The 15,534-nt window shown below is 34.4% G+C and overlaps 2 protein-coding genes across 2 annotated transcripts; both read right to left on the bottom strand.

The window, feature by feature from the left end:
- Positions 1-1,560: 1,560 nt before the first annotated feature.
- Positions 1,561-6,844, bottom strand: LOC133863095 (ubiquitin-conjugating enzyme E2-17 kDa). Its single transcript, XM_062299086.1, has 4 exons — positions 6,631-6,844; positions 3,662-3,789; positions 2,323-2,427; positions 1,561-1,931 (listed from the first exon to the last, which is right to left on the bottom strand). Exons 1-4 carry the CDS (start codon positions 6,698-6,700, stop codon positions 1,788-1,790), a joined length of 447 nt encoding a protein of 148 aa, XP_062155070.1. The 5' UTR covers positions 6,701-6,844; the 3' UTR covers positions 1,561-1,787.
- Positions 6,845-11,086: 4,242 nt separating this feature from the next.
- On the bottom strand, positions 11,087-13,554 carry LOC133863969 (NDR1/HIN1-like protein 6). Its single transcript, XM_062300142.1, has 2 exons — positions 12,187-13,554; positions 11,087-11,461 (listed from the first exon to the last, which is right to left on the bottom strand). The coding sequence occupies exons 1-2, from the start codon at positions 12,906-12,908 to the stop codon at positions 11,446-11,448; spliced, it is 738 nt and encodes a 245-aa protein (XP_062156126.1). The 5' UTR covers positions 12,909-13,554; the 3' UTR covers positions 11,087-11,445.
- Positions 13,555-15,534: the final 1,980 nt, after the last annotated feature.

Here is a 15,534-nt window from a genome sequence, read left to right as displayed (position 1 = left end):
TGAATAAATTTTCCTACAAACCAATTTGTAGAAAATTTATGTCCCGAAAAAACACATGTTATTAAAACAACATGTGCTTCTTACATGGCAAGAGACATATATCAATTTTATATGTGAGTTGTTTGAAATTTTCAAATATCTGCCCTTTTTTTTTAAAAAAAAAAATCTTCACTTTTAATATATTATGCTTGCAGGTTCTAAGATTTTTAAATTTAAACTCATATTGACTAATATTGCATTCCAATTATGTATAGTGACTCATATTGACTACAAGATTATGATTAATTCTAATTGGTTTTCATAATTCTATACGTGACTTTCTTATTAAAAAACAAAAAAAAAAAAAAAAACTTCTAAGTGAAGTAGATTAACATCCTTTGTATAGTATATTGTCATGTTGTCATGTCTCTTATGTCATGTTATTTTTAATATTATGTGCATCTTAGGGACAATTATATTTGATTATCAATAATGGATAATTACGAATAATTACGGTGATTCATTTTGGATGAAACTAATTAAACTCGGCTGATGACAAAATTTATTTGAGGGAGAGATAATTGGGTTAGACAGTGAGTTAAGGGATAAATAAATGGATCAAGATTTGAAAAGGGTTGGATTAGTGGGAGTGGAAGGCTTGGGGTTGAAGCTAGAGCAAGACATTTGTTGAAGTGGTAGGTAAGAAACGAAAAGACCTTGTGATAAAGTCGCTTGTTTCTGTCACTGTCTTTCATTCTATTCACGTGACCTCCCTTCATTTTCCTTTTATTTATTTATTTATTTATTTATTTTTAACTTTTCTCCCTTTCCAAGTTCTAAAAGGCTTCAAACGGAATTGACCTGCCCTGTAAAAACGTAAAATTAGGGAACAAACCGATTAAAATATGTTTCTTCCAAGATCTGAAACGTCCCCAAAACCCAATTCAGGAATCAGCTTGTCCAATCCCTAATATCCTATGCTAAAAAGAAGTTTCGTCAGGGCTATCGGGGCTGTCTGTCTCCAGTTGGCGCAAGAACTGTAAGGCCCCGTTTGGTAAAACCCCAACCTCCTATATTTCTCTCCCTCAATAGACGTTGTCCTTTTCTACAGCAAATACGCACATATCCGACCCGTCAAAGCAATTGAATGGCTGAGATTCGTCCTAATCCACATTTTACGGACAGTCCCAGCTAGGGCCGGTGGTTATTGATGAAAGGTCCGAGTGGACTTACGGGTTAATTTGATTGAAATATATTTAGTTAAATGTGTCAAACACTTCATACCATTTAATAAATAAGAGACCCAACTCACACAACCCATTTAATAAATAAATAAATAAATAAATAAAGATTTTAAAAGTGATTTTTATATAAAAATGAATTTATATGAATTTTTAACCTTTCTAAGATTTTGTTTTTTAGTTGCAAAAAAAAGCATTTAATTTAATTTATATAGATTAATTAGGGTCAACCCGAATTAATCCAAACTCAATTACACAACTCTAATTCACTAATTTTGGATCGAGTTTGCAGATTGTATAAAAAATTGGCTTACGAATAAAGATATAAGGAGAAACCGAATTTAGATCACCCATGAGTCAATAGTTATACCAAATATACTTGTAAAAAAACACAGGAAGGACGTGACTGTCAAGGAAGTAAAAGAGCGTGAAACAGCAAAGCATTAGAGCACACTCGCACGCTTTCATATCATGTGTAAGGTACAGATTTTAGTCCGTTGGCACTTCATTTTTACATGACAAGGAAGAAAAAGACTAGCTCCTAAAAGGCCGCAAAGCACGCTGGGCCTAGCCCATGGCATACTTCTGAGTCCAGCTCCTAGCAGTTGTCTCGTACTTGGCCCTGTCTGTCTTGTACATGTGAGCAATTTCTGGCACCAGTGGATCATCCGGGTTTGGATCCGTCAAGAGGGAACAGATTGAGAGAAGCACCTGAAAATGAGAACAACCCTTCCCACCAAATTTAAAAAACAGCAATGATGAAAGAGTGAAGAAGGGTGAAAAGCATCCATGCAGTTCACAAAAGACACGCCTCCCCACTCTCAAGAGCAATTTCCATCAAACATTTGGCGAGCTGATCCTATGAGGATATTTTGCTCCATGGAAATTCAAATTATGGGTAAATGGTGATGATTACAACAACACAACATTTTCGTGCCATATGATTTCAGACTAGTGATCCTTTCAGATAAGGGTCATTACTAACACCTCTCTTCTCAAGAATATGTTGTTTTATGCTTCCCATGTCCATACTTATGTTGGATAAGGAAAATTCATAACCTTATTAGTTAGATGTTAAACAAAGTTGTTAAGAGATCAGAACCTTGGATATAGTCAGGGCAGGGCTCCACTGCTCTTTTAAAATGTCAAGGCATATGCTGCCATTGCTGTTTATGTTCGGATGAAAAACTTTGGTCCTAAATGCAACCTGCAAGAAACATATAGAGAAGGTGGGAGAAAGGTTAAATGAAACTAATTATTGCATAGTTCATTCCTAAACTATCAGCGCAAATAAATCCAAGAAAAAAAAATCATGTATAACTCTTAATTATTGAAATATCCCAAGCAGAGGTTCCATTTGACTAAGATTAATTCCTCCCACATGCCACAAAATAGAAATTCATAAGGTCCAGGTTCCACAGCAACATAACCCACCTCACCAAGCTTAGATATAAATATCATCTAAATTAGTATGTTGATTAAAGATAGTTTTTCTTTGGCTAGAGATCACTGCATTGTTAAAATGAATAAATAACAAAAAACGTAATTCTTTTCACAAATGACACTCCTCCAGTTCCAATTTTTGACAATGATGTCTAATAAGTAACAACCTAGTCACACGCCAAATCCAATAGCCAATGACAGGAAGATGCTGTAAGAATCAGTGAATCACTTAATAATTACTCCACCAAACACAAGGCACACTAATACACTCCCTTAAAGATAAATGATAGTATATCCACCAGTTAGCATCCGGTGCATTCAGGCAAGCACAATCAAAACAAGGATAAAAATACTTCACTGAACTAAACATCAAAAAGGCAAAATAACAAACCAAAAGGAAGAATACACGCTTGAAATTCCTATCGTAGAACTTTTCATTTTTCCGATTGGTGAGTTATACATGCACACAATAGGTCTTGAACTCATGACATCATCCTTCATCCCATTGGCCCAAGAATCATATTCATTTTTTTTTCTTCTTATTTTAATGTATTCTATTAATTAATTTGAGAAAAAAAATCTCCCCACTTTGGTGTCACTGAAGTTTATTTTCCTTTTTCTCATTAGCCGAATTGGTGTAACAACAGAATCCATAAAAATTATTCAACATTCTTTTCGCGGGAGGGGGGGTGCTATGAAAACTTAGAAATCCAATATAGGTAGCACAGACATTCATTATGGAGAAATTGATCATTGACATAATAGCTGATACAACAGATATCAATTCTTTTCACAAGGTGGAATCCTTAAAAGGGGTTTATGGAATTTGTCTTTCCCTGTCAAGCACAGAAGTTCTTGTTGATATACTTTTTAGCTAATAGTTTCCCTTGCCACCTAATATAACTTATTCACAAATCAAAAGGCAAAAATACACAAAATTGCAAAATAAAGGAAACAACATCTACATAAAAATTCATAAATGATGTCATGTGTCATACCTTAGGTGGTTTAAAAGGATAATCAGGAGGGAAATGAATAGTAACTAGAAAGACTCCCCCTGCATAAGGACTATCAGGGGGACCCATAATCGTTGCTTGCCAATGAAACATGTCCTCAGCTACAGGGCCTGTCAAAGTAAAAAGGCAGAAAAGACGACTTTATATCCCAAAATATTTCATTACTAGAAGGCATTGTATTGAACATAAAAATTTCAGGTATAGATACTCTCTTTAATAAATGAAAACCACAAGTCTGATTGTTTTGCAAGAAAATTTTACAAAATGAAAGACATGACAGAAAAATCAGGCATCGTAAGTCATTTCAATTTATTTTTTTTATAAGTAACTGAAATATTATTAAAGAGGCGCAAAGACGCAACCCATATACATAGGAAGCATACAAGAGATACACCTAGCCAGAACGAAAAAGAAAATCAAGAAAATTAGGCAAATTAAAACTCTACTAATGTTTCAATAGAGTTGGGATGTTTGAATACATAACCGGCCCTGTCTGACTGGAATCCGTATATAATAAATAACGTACATTCAATTGGCTTCTATTAATCGGGAAGAGCTAGAGTAAACTATGATGTTCTTGGAACACTTGAGAACTATTTGAAGAACCAGAGAATTTAAAACCATGACATGCAAATTTTGTTCAAGACATGAGATAGTCTTTGAGTAACATCTATTGCATTTACCCCTAAAAGAGGGAGCTATTTAAAGTGATACACATCTACAATTATAAAAGGAATGGCAATTAAACAAAATAAAGTATTGATGAAGTACCTATAACTATATATCTTCATAAGTAGAGACATTAAAAATCTATGCATGACATGATATGGGTAAGAAGCAACTATGGTAAAGAAACAAAAAGATAAAGATCAACATAGTAATAATAATAATAATAAAAAAAAAATTTACATTGCATTTTTGACCAATCAAAAATAATAAAAAGATAAATTAAATAAAAATAATAGTAATACTGATACTAATCAACGGTTCATAGAAAGGAGATGCAACTTTTGGGAGCAATACTATGCATTTTCCACCAATCAAACTATGCTTAGCCAAATAACTCCTTGAACCCACACCTTAGACCAATCTATAAGCAGTCAAAGTATACTCACAATACAAGTGCAATAGATGAAACCCACAGTTTTCAAGGCATGATGAAAACAAATTATTCCAATAAGTACTTATTGAAGCTTGAACTAGGCATTCATCATAAAATAACATGTTTAACCCTCCATAATTACCACCATGTTATCCACCTGGCATGTGGTATGCTGCTACACGACTGGGACAAAAACACTACAGTCTACATTCAATAATACTGCACTTGACAAAGAGCTCATGAAACTCGTCATACAAGTACATAATGAATACTTTGTCTGTTGTTTAGACCATACAGTTTCGTTTTATTTCTTCTTCTTCTTTTTCTCCTTTTCTGCAGCTGGGATAATAATTTTTTTTTACAGTTACATGATGAAAAAATAGTACGAATAGATAGAACTAGGCCAAAAAGACTACACTCAATAGTACTGCATTTCACAAAAAGAGCTGTCAAAACCAAGTATGAAGGAATACTTTTCCTGCTGTTCAGATAAGACAATACAGTTTCTTGTTTTTCCCTTTTTTGTGGCTGGGATAAGCAAAATGTTTACAGATACACAATGCACACATTCAAAGATAGAGCTACATAACAATGACACAGCCCCGAGAACCTTTTATAACCATGTCTACCAATGTCAGCACGCACTAAGGTATAACACGTCATGCCACAACCATGATTATGTAGCTTGTTGACTTTTTAGAATTTTCTGCATCAATCCCCTTTTATATGAGTATTGAACACAATCACACCAGTAAATATAGAAAACATTGTTGATCAAAGAAGAAGAAAGCAGGCAAATAAATATCACATCATCCTTTGAAATATTATATATATATATATATAAGGTCCAGAAGATACTACAATGAAAGCGGAGACAATTGGAGAACTTTATATCCAGCAATACTGTTGGCCTAAAAAACTGATTTCACTTACAGATATTGTTTAGACTTTAGAGGCATATTTGAAACAAGGGGGACAAGTAATGCAGGGTATGCACAAGAAAAACCAATCATCATGCATTTCATTAATTGAGGATAAGCCCCCCAAAAAATGTAACCATTTCATATAGACAGCATACAATGCAAAGACTGCTGAAAATGTTGGCAGGGTACTCCATTTCAGTGATCAAACACCATTTAATGTTATTGTATTTCCCAAAAACGTACATGCCAGAGATGATTTAAGCTGAAAAAGCTTAGATAGGAATTAATCAAGACCAATTACATCTAACGTAAAATATGCCATCTTAAGAGACAGCCTCATGTTTGTAACCATATCTACTGCATCCATAAACTATGCCACAGCCACTAAATAAGCTTAGCCAGACTTCCACAAGTATTCAGCATCTGTTTAATCCTGTAAAACTAATATTTCCCGCAACTTGCAACAAAAACTCTTAACTTTACCTATATGCAAAGCAATCACAAAGAACAGCCCAATATTATTAACAAGATTCTTCTTTATCCAGTATCCACATAGGTAAGGTAAGTTAGCAGATTTAACATTTCTCCCATAACCCATTTCAATTTTTATTTTTTTTATCCATCGCCACGATCACGTAATTTAACATATCAAAATATCCAGATGATGCTACACCGAACAAACTCATGCAATTACATCACACCAAACGCTTTGAATTACAAGTAAATCCCGGCAATTAACCACGTGTATAACAAAAAATACATATCTTATTCAGAAAATACAACCCAGATCCTCAAAAGTTAGAAAGATCACAGATCGAGCCTGGAAAGAAGCTTGCGACCATGGAAACCAAAGAAATCCGTAAAAACAAGCAACGTGGAGAAAAATAAAACAGCAAGAGAAGATGTGTTGGCGAAGAAGATGGTACCAGCACTGCAGGAGGTAGGAGGGTCTTTCTGGAGGTCCTTGAGCTCCTTCAAGATCCGCTTCGAAGCCATGGATGAAGCTCGAAGATCGCCTCCGATCTGCGAGAGTTGAGAGAGAGAGAGAGAACAGAACTCGACGAAACGTACAAACGATGATTAGAGAGAGACACAGAATTCAAAGTCCATTTCCTTTTTCATGAGAATCTGGTTCTCGTCGGCTGAGATAGAATTTCAACTGTTGGATGTGACTACTACTTTTTTCTAAATAAATGAACGGCTGTGGTTCCATGGGACTGTGGGAGGAGAACTGGGATTGGCCTGTGCTCGGTGATGGTTTTGTAAGGCCCACTTAACTTTTAGACAACGCGTTTTGTAAGGCCCACTCTCAAGTCTCAACTTGTAAATCGGTCCGTGTCCAGTTAATCTGCATCTTGCCATTATAGTGGGAAAAAGCTTTTATTCCATAAAAATAAATCCAGGACAATAGGTTTTAATAAATAATTTTTTTAAAAAAAAAACTTATAAAAATTAATTTAAATTTCACCTTATCCAAGTGAAATTCCAAATGAGCTCATGGGCGGGTTTATATTTTGTTCGAAAAATTCACAAATCCATATTTGATTGTTGTGTCATTGGGAAAAAAATAAATAAATATTTTTCACCATAACAACCTTCATTTCGGACTAGGATCCTCCCCATTTCAGTGAAAGGGCAGTGGTTGCTACTCATGGGAGTCAAATTCTAGCATACTTTCTTTTTTTAAAAAATAAAAAAATAAAAAAAATCTGCGTGTTTATAATTCAAAAGATAAATGATATTTTGACATTTAAAGATACAACTATTTACTTTTTTGTTTTAAAAATAAATAACAAAAAACTAGACCCCGACCAATTACATAATTTTATGATTTTTTATTTTTTATTTTTTTTTTTAAAAAAACTTTTCTTTTTCTTTTTGTTTTCCTTTTTCCTTTTTCTTTTTTTAAGAAAATATTATTATTATTATTATTATTATTATTATTTTCTTTAATTTGAAAGTAAGGGTAAATTTGAAATTTAGAAAAAGTTTCAGGTCATAAAGATCATTTCACCCATTTTATTGTTTGGTTTAATGCCAACCTAAAAGGAGGGGAACATTGCATCAAATTAGAGGTTCTATAAATGAAATTGAGAGTTTTAAAACTTTAAAAGAATGTCATTTCCAAACGAGTGAAAGTTCATTAAGGATTTGTAAAGTTTTTCTTTTTTATTATTTATGTATGCACTTAATAGGACAGTTTTAATTTCTCTCTAATTAGCAAGAACAACCAATTTGTTTAGAGCGCAAATTGCTCTAACACTTTGATTAATGAATGAGATCAATTTTCTTCAAAGTAAGACTTGATACGAAAATAAATAACAATTAAAGGTCCATAAATCTTGAGATTCCCAAATATTAGACAACTAGTATACAGCTAAGTGTCCATTAGCGGCAAAAAATCAAGAAATATCGTTCATGGATGATCACCAAAATCTGAAAGAATCAGGAAATTAAGACCATCTTGGTCTTGGAGAACAGCTCAAAAATCCCATAAAGGTCGTCAACCCCAATTAAGGTATGGCATAAAAAATCTCCAAAATTTTCTATATTAATGTTATTTTTTAGAAACATTATTTGACTTAATTATCGGATACTCAGCCAGACCATTCAAAAATTCTGCATCATCAAAACTGTACATCCATCCATACATTTTTATTGGAAACGAAGTGTCTTTTGAATTAAAGCCTTTGAGAATCTTTAAAATCAGACATGTCAACTTACTTATATCAAACTCAACAATTAATGACGCTCCCACCTGTTTTTAAACTCCATAGCATAGACCATAAATACTGATGAAGCAAATTTTGAAACCGGTTGACCGGCTCATGTAAAATAGAGAGAACCACCAAAGTGGCGTCGGCCAAAGGCCAGGGTAGCAGGGAGCCTCCAATGATTAAAGCTCTATTTGATATCGTCCTTCCCCTTCCCCTTCCCCCTTTCTCCCATTTTTTCACGTGCACATTGATGGGACAGGCTTTTGTTAAGAAGGTTGAAAAAATTCAGCCATTTTTTAAGTTGGGACATGCTTTTTTTTCCATTTTACCCCTGGCATAAAAAAACATTGTGCAGCGTAAACAGTTGTATATAGGGATAAAATGGGAAGAAAAAAAAACCCGAGTAAAACAAGCTTTTTTTTCCCATTTTACCCCTAACAGGAAAAAAAAATTGTGCAGCATAAACGGTTGTGTACAAGGGTAAAACGGAAAAAACTGGCTGATTTTTTTTCAAACCTCCTGACAAAAGCCTGTCCTATCAGTGCGCAGGTGGGAAAATGGGGGAAGGGTGAAGTTGGTAAATGGTTGTTGAGGATAAAAAAAAAGAATGGAGAGGAGGTTCTGGGAAAGAGAGGGTGTACCTAATTTGGAGGGGGTGACTCATTTTAATGTGAGGCTTCCTAAATGCGGTCTTATGCTTGCCACATCGCGAGTTTGTAGATTCGTAGAAGTGCAATTATTGTCTATAGGCAGGAGGTTCCTAAGCCTTCTATGCTCTTTATGTGAGTGGGACTTTATGTAAAATGGGCATCAGGTTTTGGGCCCTGCGCTTATTTATTACATTATTATTAACGAAATTTAAAATTTTTAAAGCTGAATCCATATCACAAAATTTTTACATCTGTAAGCAATCTAAATGCATCCAATTGATCACACCAAAGCTTTCTCCACCAAATATACACATGATGACAGATTTGGGTCGATTGCAATTAACTGTCTGTCTTGCATGTTTGTCGGAACAAGTATATCATGCACTTATCTTCTTTGTGGAGTTACATCTATTGCATACGAGTAGTGATTGGCAGGAGACGTTTTACTGTTTTAATTAAAAAATAATTTTTTTTTTATCAAAAAGTAATTTTTGATGACATCAGAAGTCACAACGTCCCCCACCCATCATTCCCCATTGCTTACAACATGGACAGCCAATTTCATCCTCTGATAATACTTGAATTACTGCTTTTCTCTCTAAATGATGACTAGTTCGTTGTAACATGAAAGTACTAAAAAATTTATCTAAACATTTTCGTAAGTATGGATTTGGCTTAAGTGATGTGTTGTAGTTTTTTTAATGATTAAGATCTAGTTTTAAGCGTTTTACAAAAAAGAAAGAGAAAATAAAGTTAGAAAATGAAAATGCAGAAGCTACAAATTAGCTGACATTTTCATACTTGATAAATCGTACACCTAATTTGTGGGCTACTCACCAAATTGATTAATGTTATACCTTTAAAAGTTGGGAACATCCAACCCAAAGTTGAGTTGTGCCTTTCCTGAACCAAGTCGTTGTAGAATATCAAACCAAAGGGGCAGCTTAACGTCTATGTATTAATAGATTTTACCAAGTACCACTAATCTAGTCTCCAAGGGATAGCTCAATCGGCTGGGAATCACGCCTCATGAAGCGGAGGTCACTAGTTCAAATCCTCCCTCTCCCTCTTGTGTGGACATGTCAAAAAAAAAAAAAAAAAGTATCACTAATCTTAAAAAAAAAAAAAAAGGTGATAAGCTATTGATGGAAATGTCATGAAGTGAAGTATTTCCAAAGTGATTATTTTTCTTAAGAGCACATTATCATCCGACTAGTCAAGATAATTCAAACATTATTTTGGTTAGTGAATATGCTAATTAAAATAAGACCAAAATGAAATATATCTAGGATAACAAAATGGTGAAACATTTGGTGAGCACTATTCACTACAAAATGTGAAGAAGAAAAAAATTAAAAAATCTATTAAATTGTCTGTCCTCTAAAAAAAAAGAATAAAAAAATCTTTAAAAATGAATAGTCAAAGTAGATTGCTAAAATAGAAAGCCAAATGTAGATGAAAAAATAGATAGTTAAAATAATACCAGAATAAATTGCTGAAACATTGGTTAGCGGTTATATTAATAATGTTCACTTACCAAATGTGAAAAAAGAATTAATTTTTTTTTAAAAAAAATTATCTCTGCTCTAAAAAGAAAGAATAAAAAAACCCTTAATAGAAAAAAATGATTTTTTTTTTAACTAAAATAAAAAACAAATTTACTAAGCCAGATGTGAGTGCTCTAAAACATCTTGGATCTGTGTGTGAGACACATAGCAGTCGCAGATACCATATCCCTCTCTGGCTATCCTTCCTTTGGGAGGCAGGCACCCTTTAGTAACCCACAAGTTGTCTTCCCCTTTTAGCTTACCAAAAGGGATGATATGTTGCACCTTATTCTCCAAAAACAAAAAAAAAGATTAATGAAAATATTAGACGTTACATCTTAATCCCACCTCAATTCATATATAATTTTGATTCATTTGCTTCTTACAAAGAAATGGCAGCCTGGCAGTTCCATCAGGAACCCGAGACCCCAACTTCCAACCCCACAACAACCAAAAAAACAAAAGAAAGAGAAGAGCAAGATATATATATATATTAATTAAACGATGTGCCAATCAACACCCAAGAAATAAACAAACAATTAAATCCAACCCCATAAATAAAATTATGTGCATCCCAGTATATACTATACACACAAACAAGGATCCAAAGCTTAGGCATGGACACGAGTCGAGACTGTTATAGATACCCTCCAATCTCCATTTTCATTTTTCTAAGTAAATAATATGGTATACGTTTATTTTAAATATATAAAAATGATAAAACTAGCTAACGTTCATGTGTAGGCTCTTTGCCAGAAAATTTGCCTAATTCACTCTTCCACGTACACCATCAGCCATGATCTCCAAAACACGACAACTTAACCCCATCAATGTATGTTTATCCTGCGGCAAAACAACAATCTCAATCAGGATTGTCAACCCATGCCATCATCAATATTCAAGAGTGACTGATAGTCTGATAATCAAAATTCATTCGTGTAAATAAAAAGCTATCATTGGTTACCCTGTTGCTATCATATGGGATTTTTTTGATAAGCTTTACTTTAATTACCACGTAAAGCTGATGGGAAATATTGTAGAAAGTATGAATCTGCAGCCTCTTTTCATGCCTAATTAATGCAATCGAATTTTACAGACGTGCATGTGCTTCTCAAAAATGGGTTTTTAAATAAAATTGTGAATTATTTTTTAAAAACGCTATTTATTAAATCACCCGTTTTAAAATTCTTTAAAAAAAAAAAAAACAAAAACAAAATTTACTTGTAATAATATGTGTATTACACTAAATCTTAACGGACGGATAATATTGCAAACAATTTAAAGATAAATACAGTAAACTAAGAAACATTGAACTCTTCCATAACATTGCAAAAATGGCGACAATTATTTAAAGAAATATAAATTTTCAACAATTTTCCTACTCTATGTAAAAGGGTCTTTATAGAACCTAGCTAAGCAACCGCTTAGTTGTTCGAACAAGTTCTTTTTTTTTTCTTTTTTTTTTTTTCTTTTTTTTTTTTTTTATCTGAATTTTTAGCAATCCAAACGAACATTGCATCCGATCAATCCAATTCAGTGACCAATTTAAAAAGGTAAAAAGACGTTACCATTTGAGGGTATTGATGGTGCATTTGGGCATGACACCAGACTCGAGCCTGTTGAAGCTCACACCACCACACAAAACCTTCACTCCCAGGGGACCTAACCTCACCCCATTCACGACAAACCCCACCCCAGTCCGAACCTCCACGTTGACAACCAAATCCTTGCTGAGGAAGCCAGCCTTGAGCCTCGAGCCCTCCCCATCAGTCACCAGCTGATTCCTCACACCAGTCTCCACCTTCAAACTCGTCGTGTTCTTCTTCTCCTGCGTGAACCCGCCCACGTCCGCCGATCCCAACTCCGTGTCCTCCTCCCCAGCCGTCACAGCCACGCGGCTCTTCTTGTAAAAAAACGACAGCTTGCCGTTGGGGTTCTTCACCTCGACCCTCGCGACCGTTCGCGCGTCCAGGTACGTGCCGTCGGCCTTGGCGCTGACTTTGAACTGGGGGATCCGAAACGACTGCAAGTGGAAAACCGGGAGTCTCGGCACGAACCAGAGGTACAAGAGGCCGAGAGCGACCGCGGCGACGATGATTAGCATGAGAACGACGACGCAGAGGCAGCAGCAGCAGCCCCGGAAACAGCTCTTGCGTCGCTTCGTCGAGTGGAAGGAAGGCGGGAGGACCGGTTTTCGGGGCGGCGGTGTCGGGCCCGGTTGAGTCCGAACGGTAGGGTCCCGGTATCCCGGCGGTTTTTGGAGAACCGGTTTTTGTAGCTGTTGGGCCATTTCGGAACTCGGGTTTCTCGGTCTCAGTTTTCAGGGAGTGGAAGGGAATGATGATAATGTGAAAAATAGTAAATTTTGTAATAATTGAAGGTAATCAAGGAACAAATAGATGAATTAATTTTTGGGCTTATAGAATTCGTTTGAACTCGATTTAATGGTCGGTACTTTCAGAAGAGAAATCAGTTGGACGGATTGCTAGTTAATAAAATCTGAGGACGGAAAGCGATGAAGATAGTCAAGATTAGTTTGTTTCTTCTATTCCCAACAAAAGTTGGTTGATAGAAAACCGATAATTCTCAAGTTTGTTCGTAAGATGAGAAACAAAAGCGGACGAAAATGCAGGGAAGTTTGAGCAAAACAGAGAAATGACACGCAATGAGGATCAAACCTCGAGAAAGAGACAGAGATGCATTTTGGGGAAGGAAAAGAAAATCCAGGAAGCGATTGGGGATGGAAGAGATCTCAATTCTGATCCGAGAAAAAGGAAATTTTTTTGAATTGTGAGAAAGAAAAGAAAGGAAACCAAATTGAGAAAATCGGATCCCCCGGAGAAAGTCTCGCTCTGAAATATATATACATGAGAGAGAGAGAGGTGGGAGGGCTGTCTCTTAAGAAATGGTTTCGGGGTACCAGTGGCAGAAATTCAATAGCGAGATTCACGCGCGGTGTTTAGGTGCTGACATGGCGGGAAGGTTTTCGACACTTGTGTAAATGTAATGTGATATTCCTTCAACTGACGAGACGGGATAGTTTGTTGGGAAACGGAGAAATTTTTGTTATTTTTGTACCGCATGTTTTTCTAAACATCCGAAGATTACCACAATGGCCCTGGTCGGCTTTTATCTGGAATGTAAAGGGGGATACAGAATGTAAAAAAAATAAAGTGTTTATATTTGAGAATGTTTAAGGTACGTTTGAGATTGCGATTTTTAATTTTAAAAAAATTTCGTATATTCATATGTAGAGCTTCTTTAGTAAGCAATTGTATTGTAAAATATTTGTTTGAATAGTAATAAGAAGTGACTTATGTGATATAAAATTTAAAAATATTTTATAGAAAAGTGAACAAATTTTGTTTTGTTACGAGTTTTTTATTTGAATAGTAATAAAAATTTATTGATGTGATGTAAAAAGTGTAAAAATGTTACAATGTTTTTTATTTAATTTTTTTTGGGAGAAGTGAAAAGTGTGTTGAAAATTTTATACTTGCTTGCTAAACAGGCCCGTAATAATCAGGTAATATTTTTTTTCTAATTAAATAAGAAAATGATTACATCGGAGGATCTTCCCAATCTTGATTCGAATGGAAAAATCAGTGAATGATTCTAAAAACAAAAATGGGGTGGACTCCCCAAAACAACAGACTCAACACAACCTAAAATAGTACAGAAATAATTACAAAATGTAGGAAATATGTCAAACAAGTGATTCAGTCTTTTAATAGGCCTCACAATACAGTTATAGAAGCAAAATGAATATAGATTAAGGTAAACATATCTGAACCCCAACTTAGAATCAACAACAATCACTGAAAAGAGCCTGAAGCCGAAAATACACTATCGTAATCCGATGTAAGTATGGAAGAAAAGAAAACCACCAACACAAATTTGATTACAAAAATCTCCTCGATAAAATCAAATTGCCTAAGACATAAGAGACATCAACCCACAAACAAACAACCAACCAAATGCAAAAGTCTCCACCATAATAAATGTGGTTTTGTATAGTCATTTGACTCATTTGTGTATTCCATAGACTAAGATGATGAAGTGGATGGCCTACATATTATATATAGGTACTTTCACATTTAGACTGCTTTAAATATTTTCCACGTTAGCTTGTGAAATGGGTTGTAGTCAATAAATTTTTTTTTTATAGCATTCTCATAAATTATTTTTTGAGATATGTTTATTATCATTTTTTTAAACATTTTTTTTTTTAATCTGTCGTTGAATGTATGAAAGTTATTTGTAGTCCCATAAATTTAATGGTAATTTTGTTGCGCATCTTCTTTAATTATAAAAATGGACCAAAAATATATAAAAAAAGGAAACCAAACATTTTCTTATTTTTTTATGTTTGCTGTCTTCCATATTGCTAGTGAATAGATCAAATTTTATTTTCTTTTTTCTTTTTTTCCTTCTTGAAACAAAAAACAAAAAATAAAAAGGTCGATACCACGAGATAGTGGAAAGGGAGCCATACGAATCCATAGCTTCATTTTTAAAACTGCACCTAGTGGTTAGAATCGATTTAGTGCTTATAATTTTATCAATTTGTTAATAAATTTTCATTTAATTTTCTTTTATCACATCAAAAGTGAATAAATCTAATAAACATATGAGAGCACAAATACTCCAAATTGGGACATGCATGATGGAAGTTGGCCTACAGCCTACCCATCATATATATATATATATATATATATCACGGATAAATATTGGACCACCTAATAATATTCCGATGACCCAAACATACAAATCATTCGGTTTGTCCAAGCTATTTTTTGGACCAATTGGAAGGTTTCAGTGTTTTATTTTGGCAATGAAGAGTCCCATGATTCATAAAATTAAAAGCTACGACAAATACCAACGTTTTTTCGATTTTCTTGCAAATGCGTTAGGCC

The sequence above is a fragment of the Alnus glutinosa genome, chromosome 3 (genome assembly GCF_958979055.1).
Source record: "Alnus glutinosa chromosome 3, dhAlnGlut1.1, whole genome shotgun sequence".
Classification (NCBI taxonomy): domain Eukaryota; kingdom Viridiplantae; phylum Streptophyta; class Magnoliopsida; order Fagales; family Betulaceae; genus Alnus; species Alnus glutinosa.
This window is presented reverse-complemented; position numbering and strand designations above follow the sequence as displayed.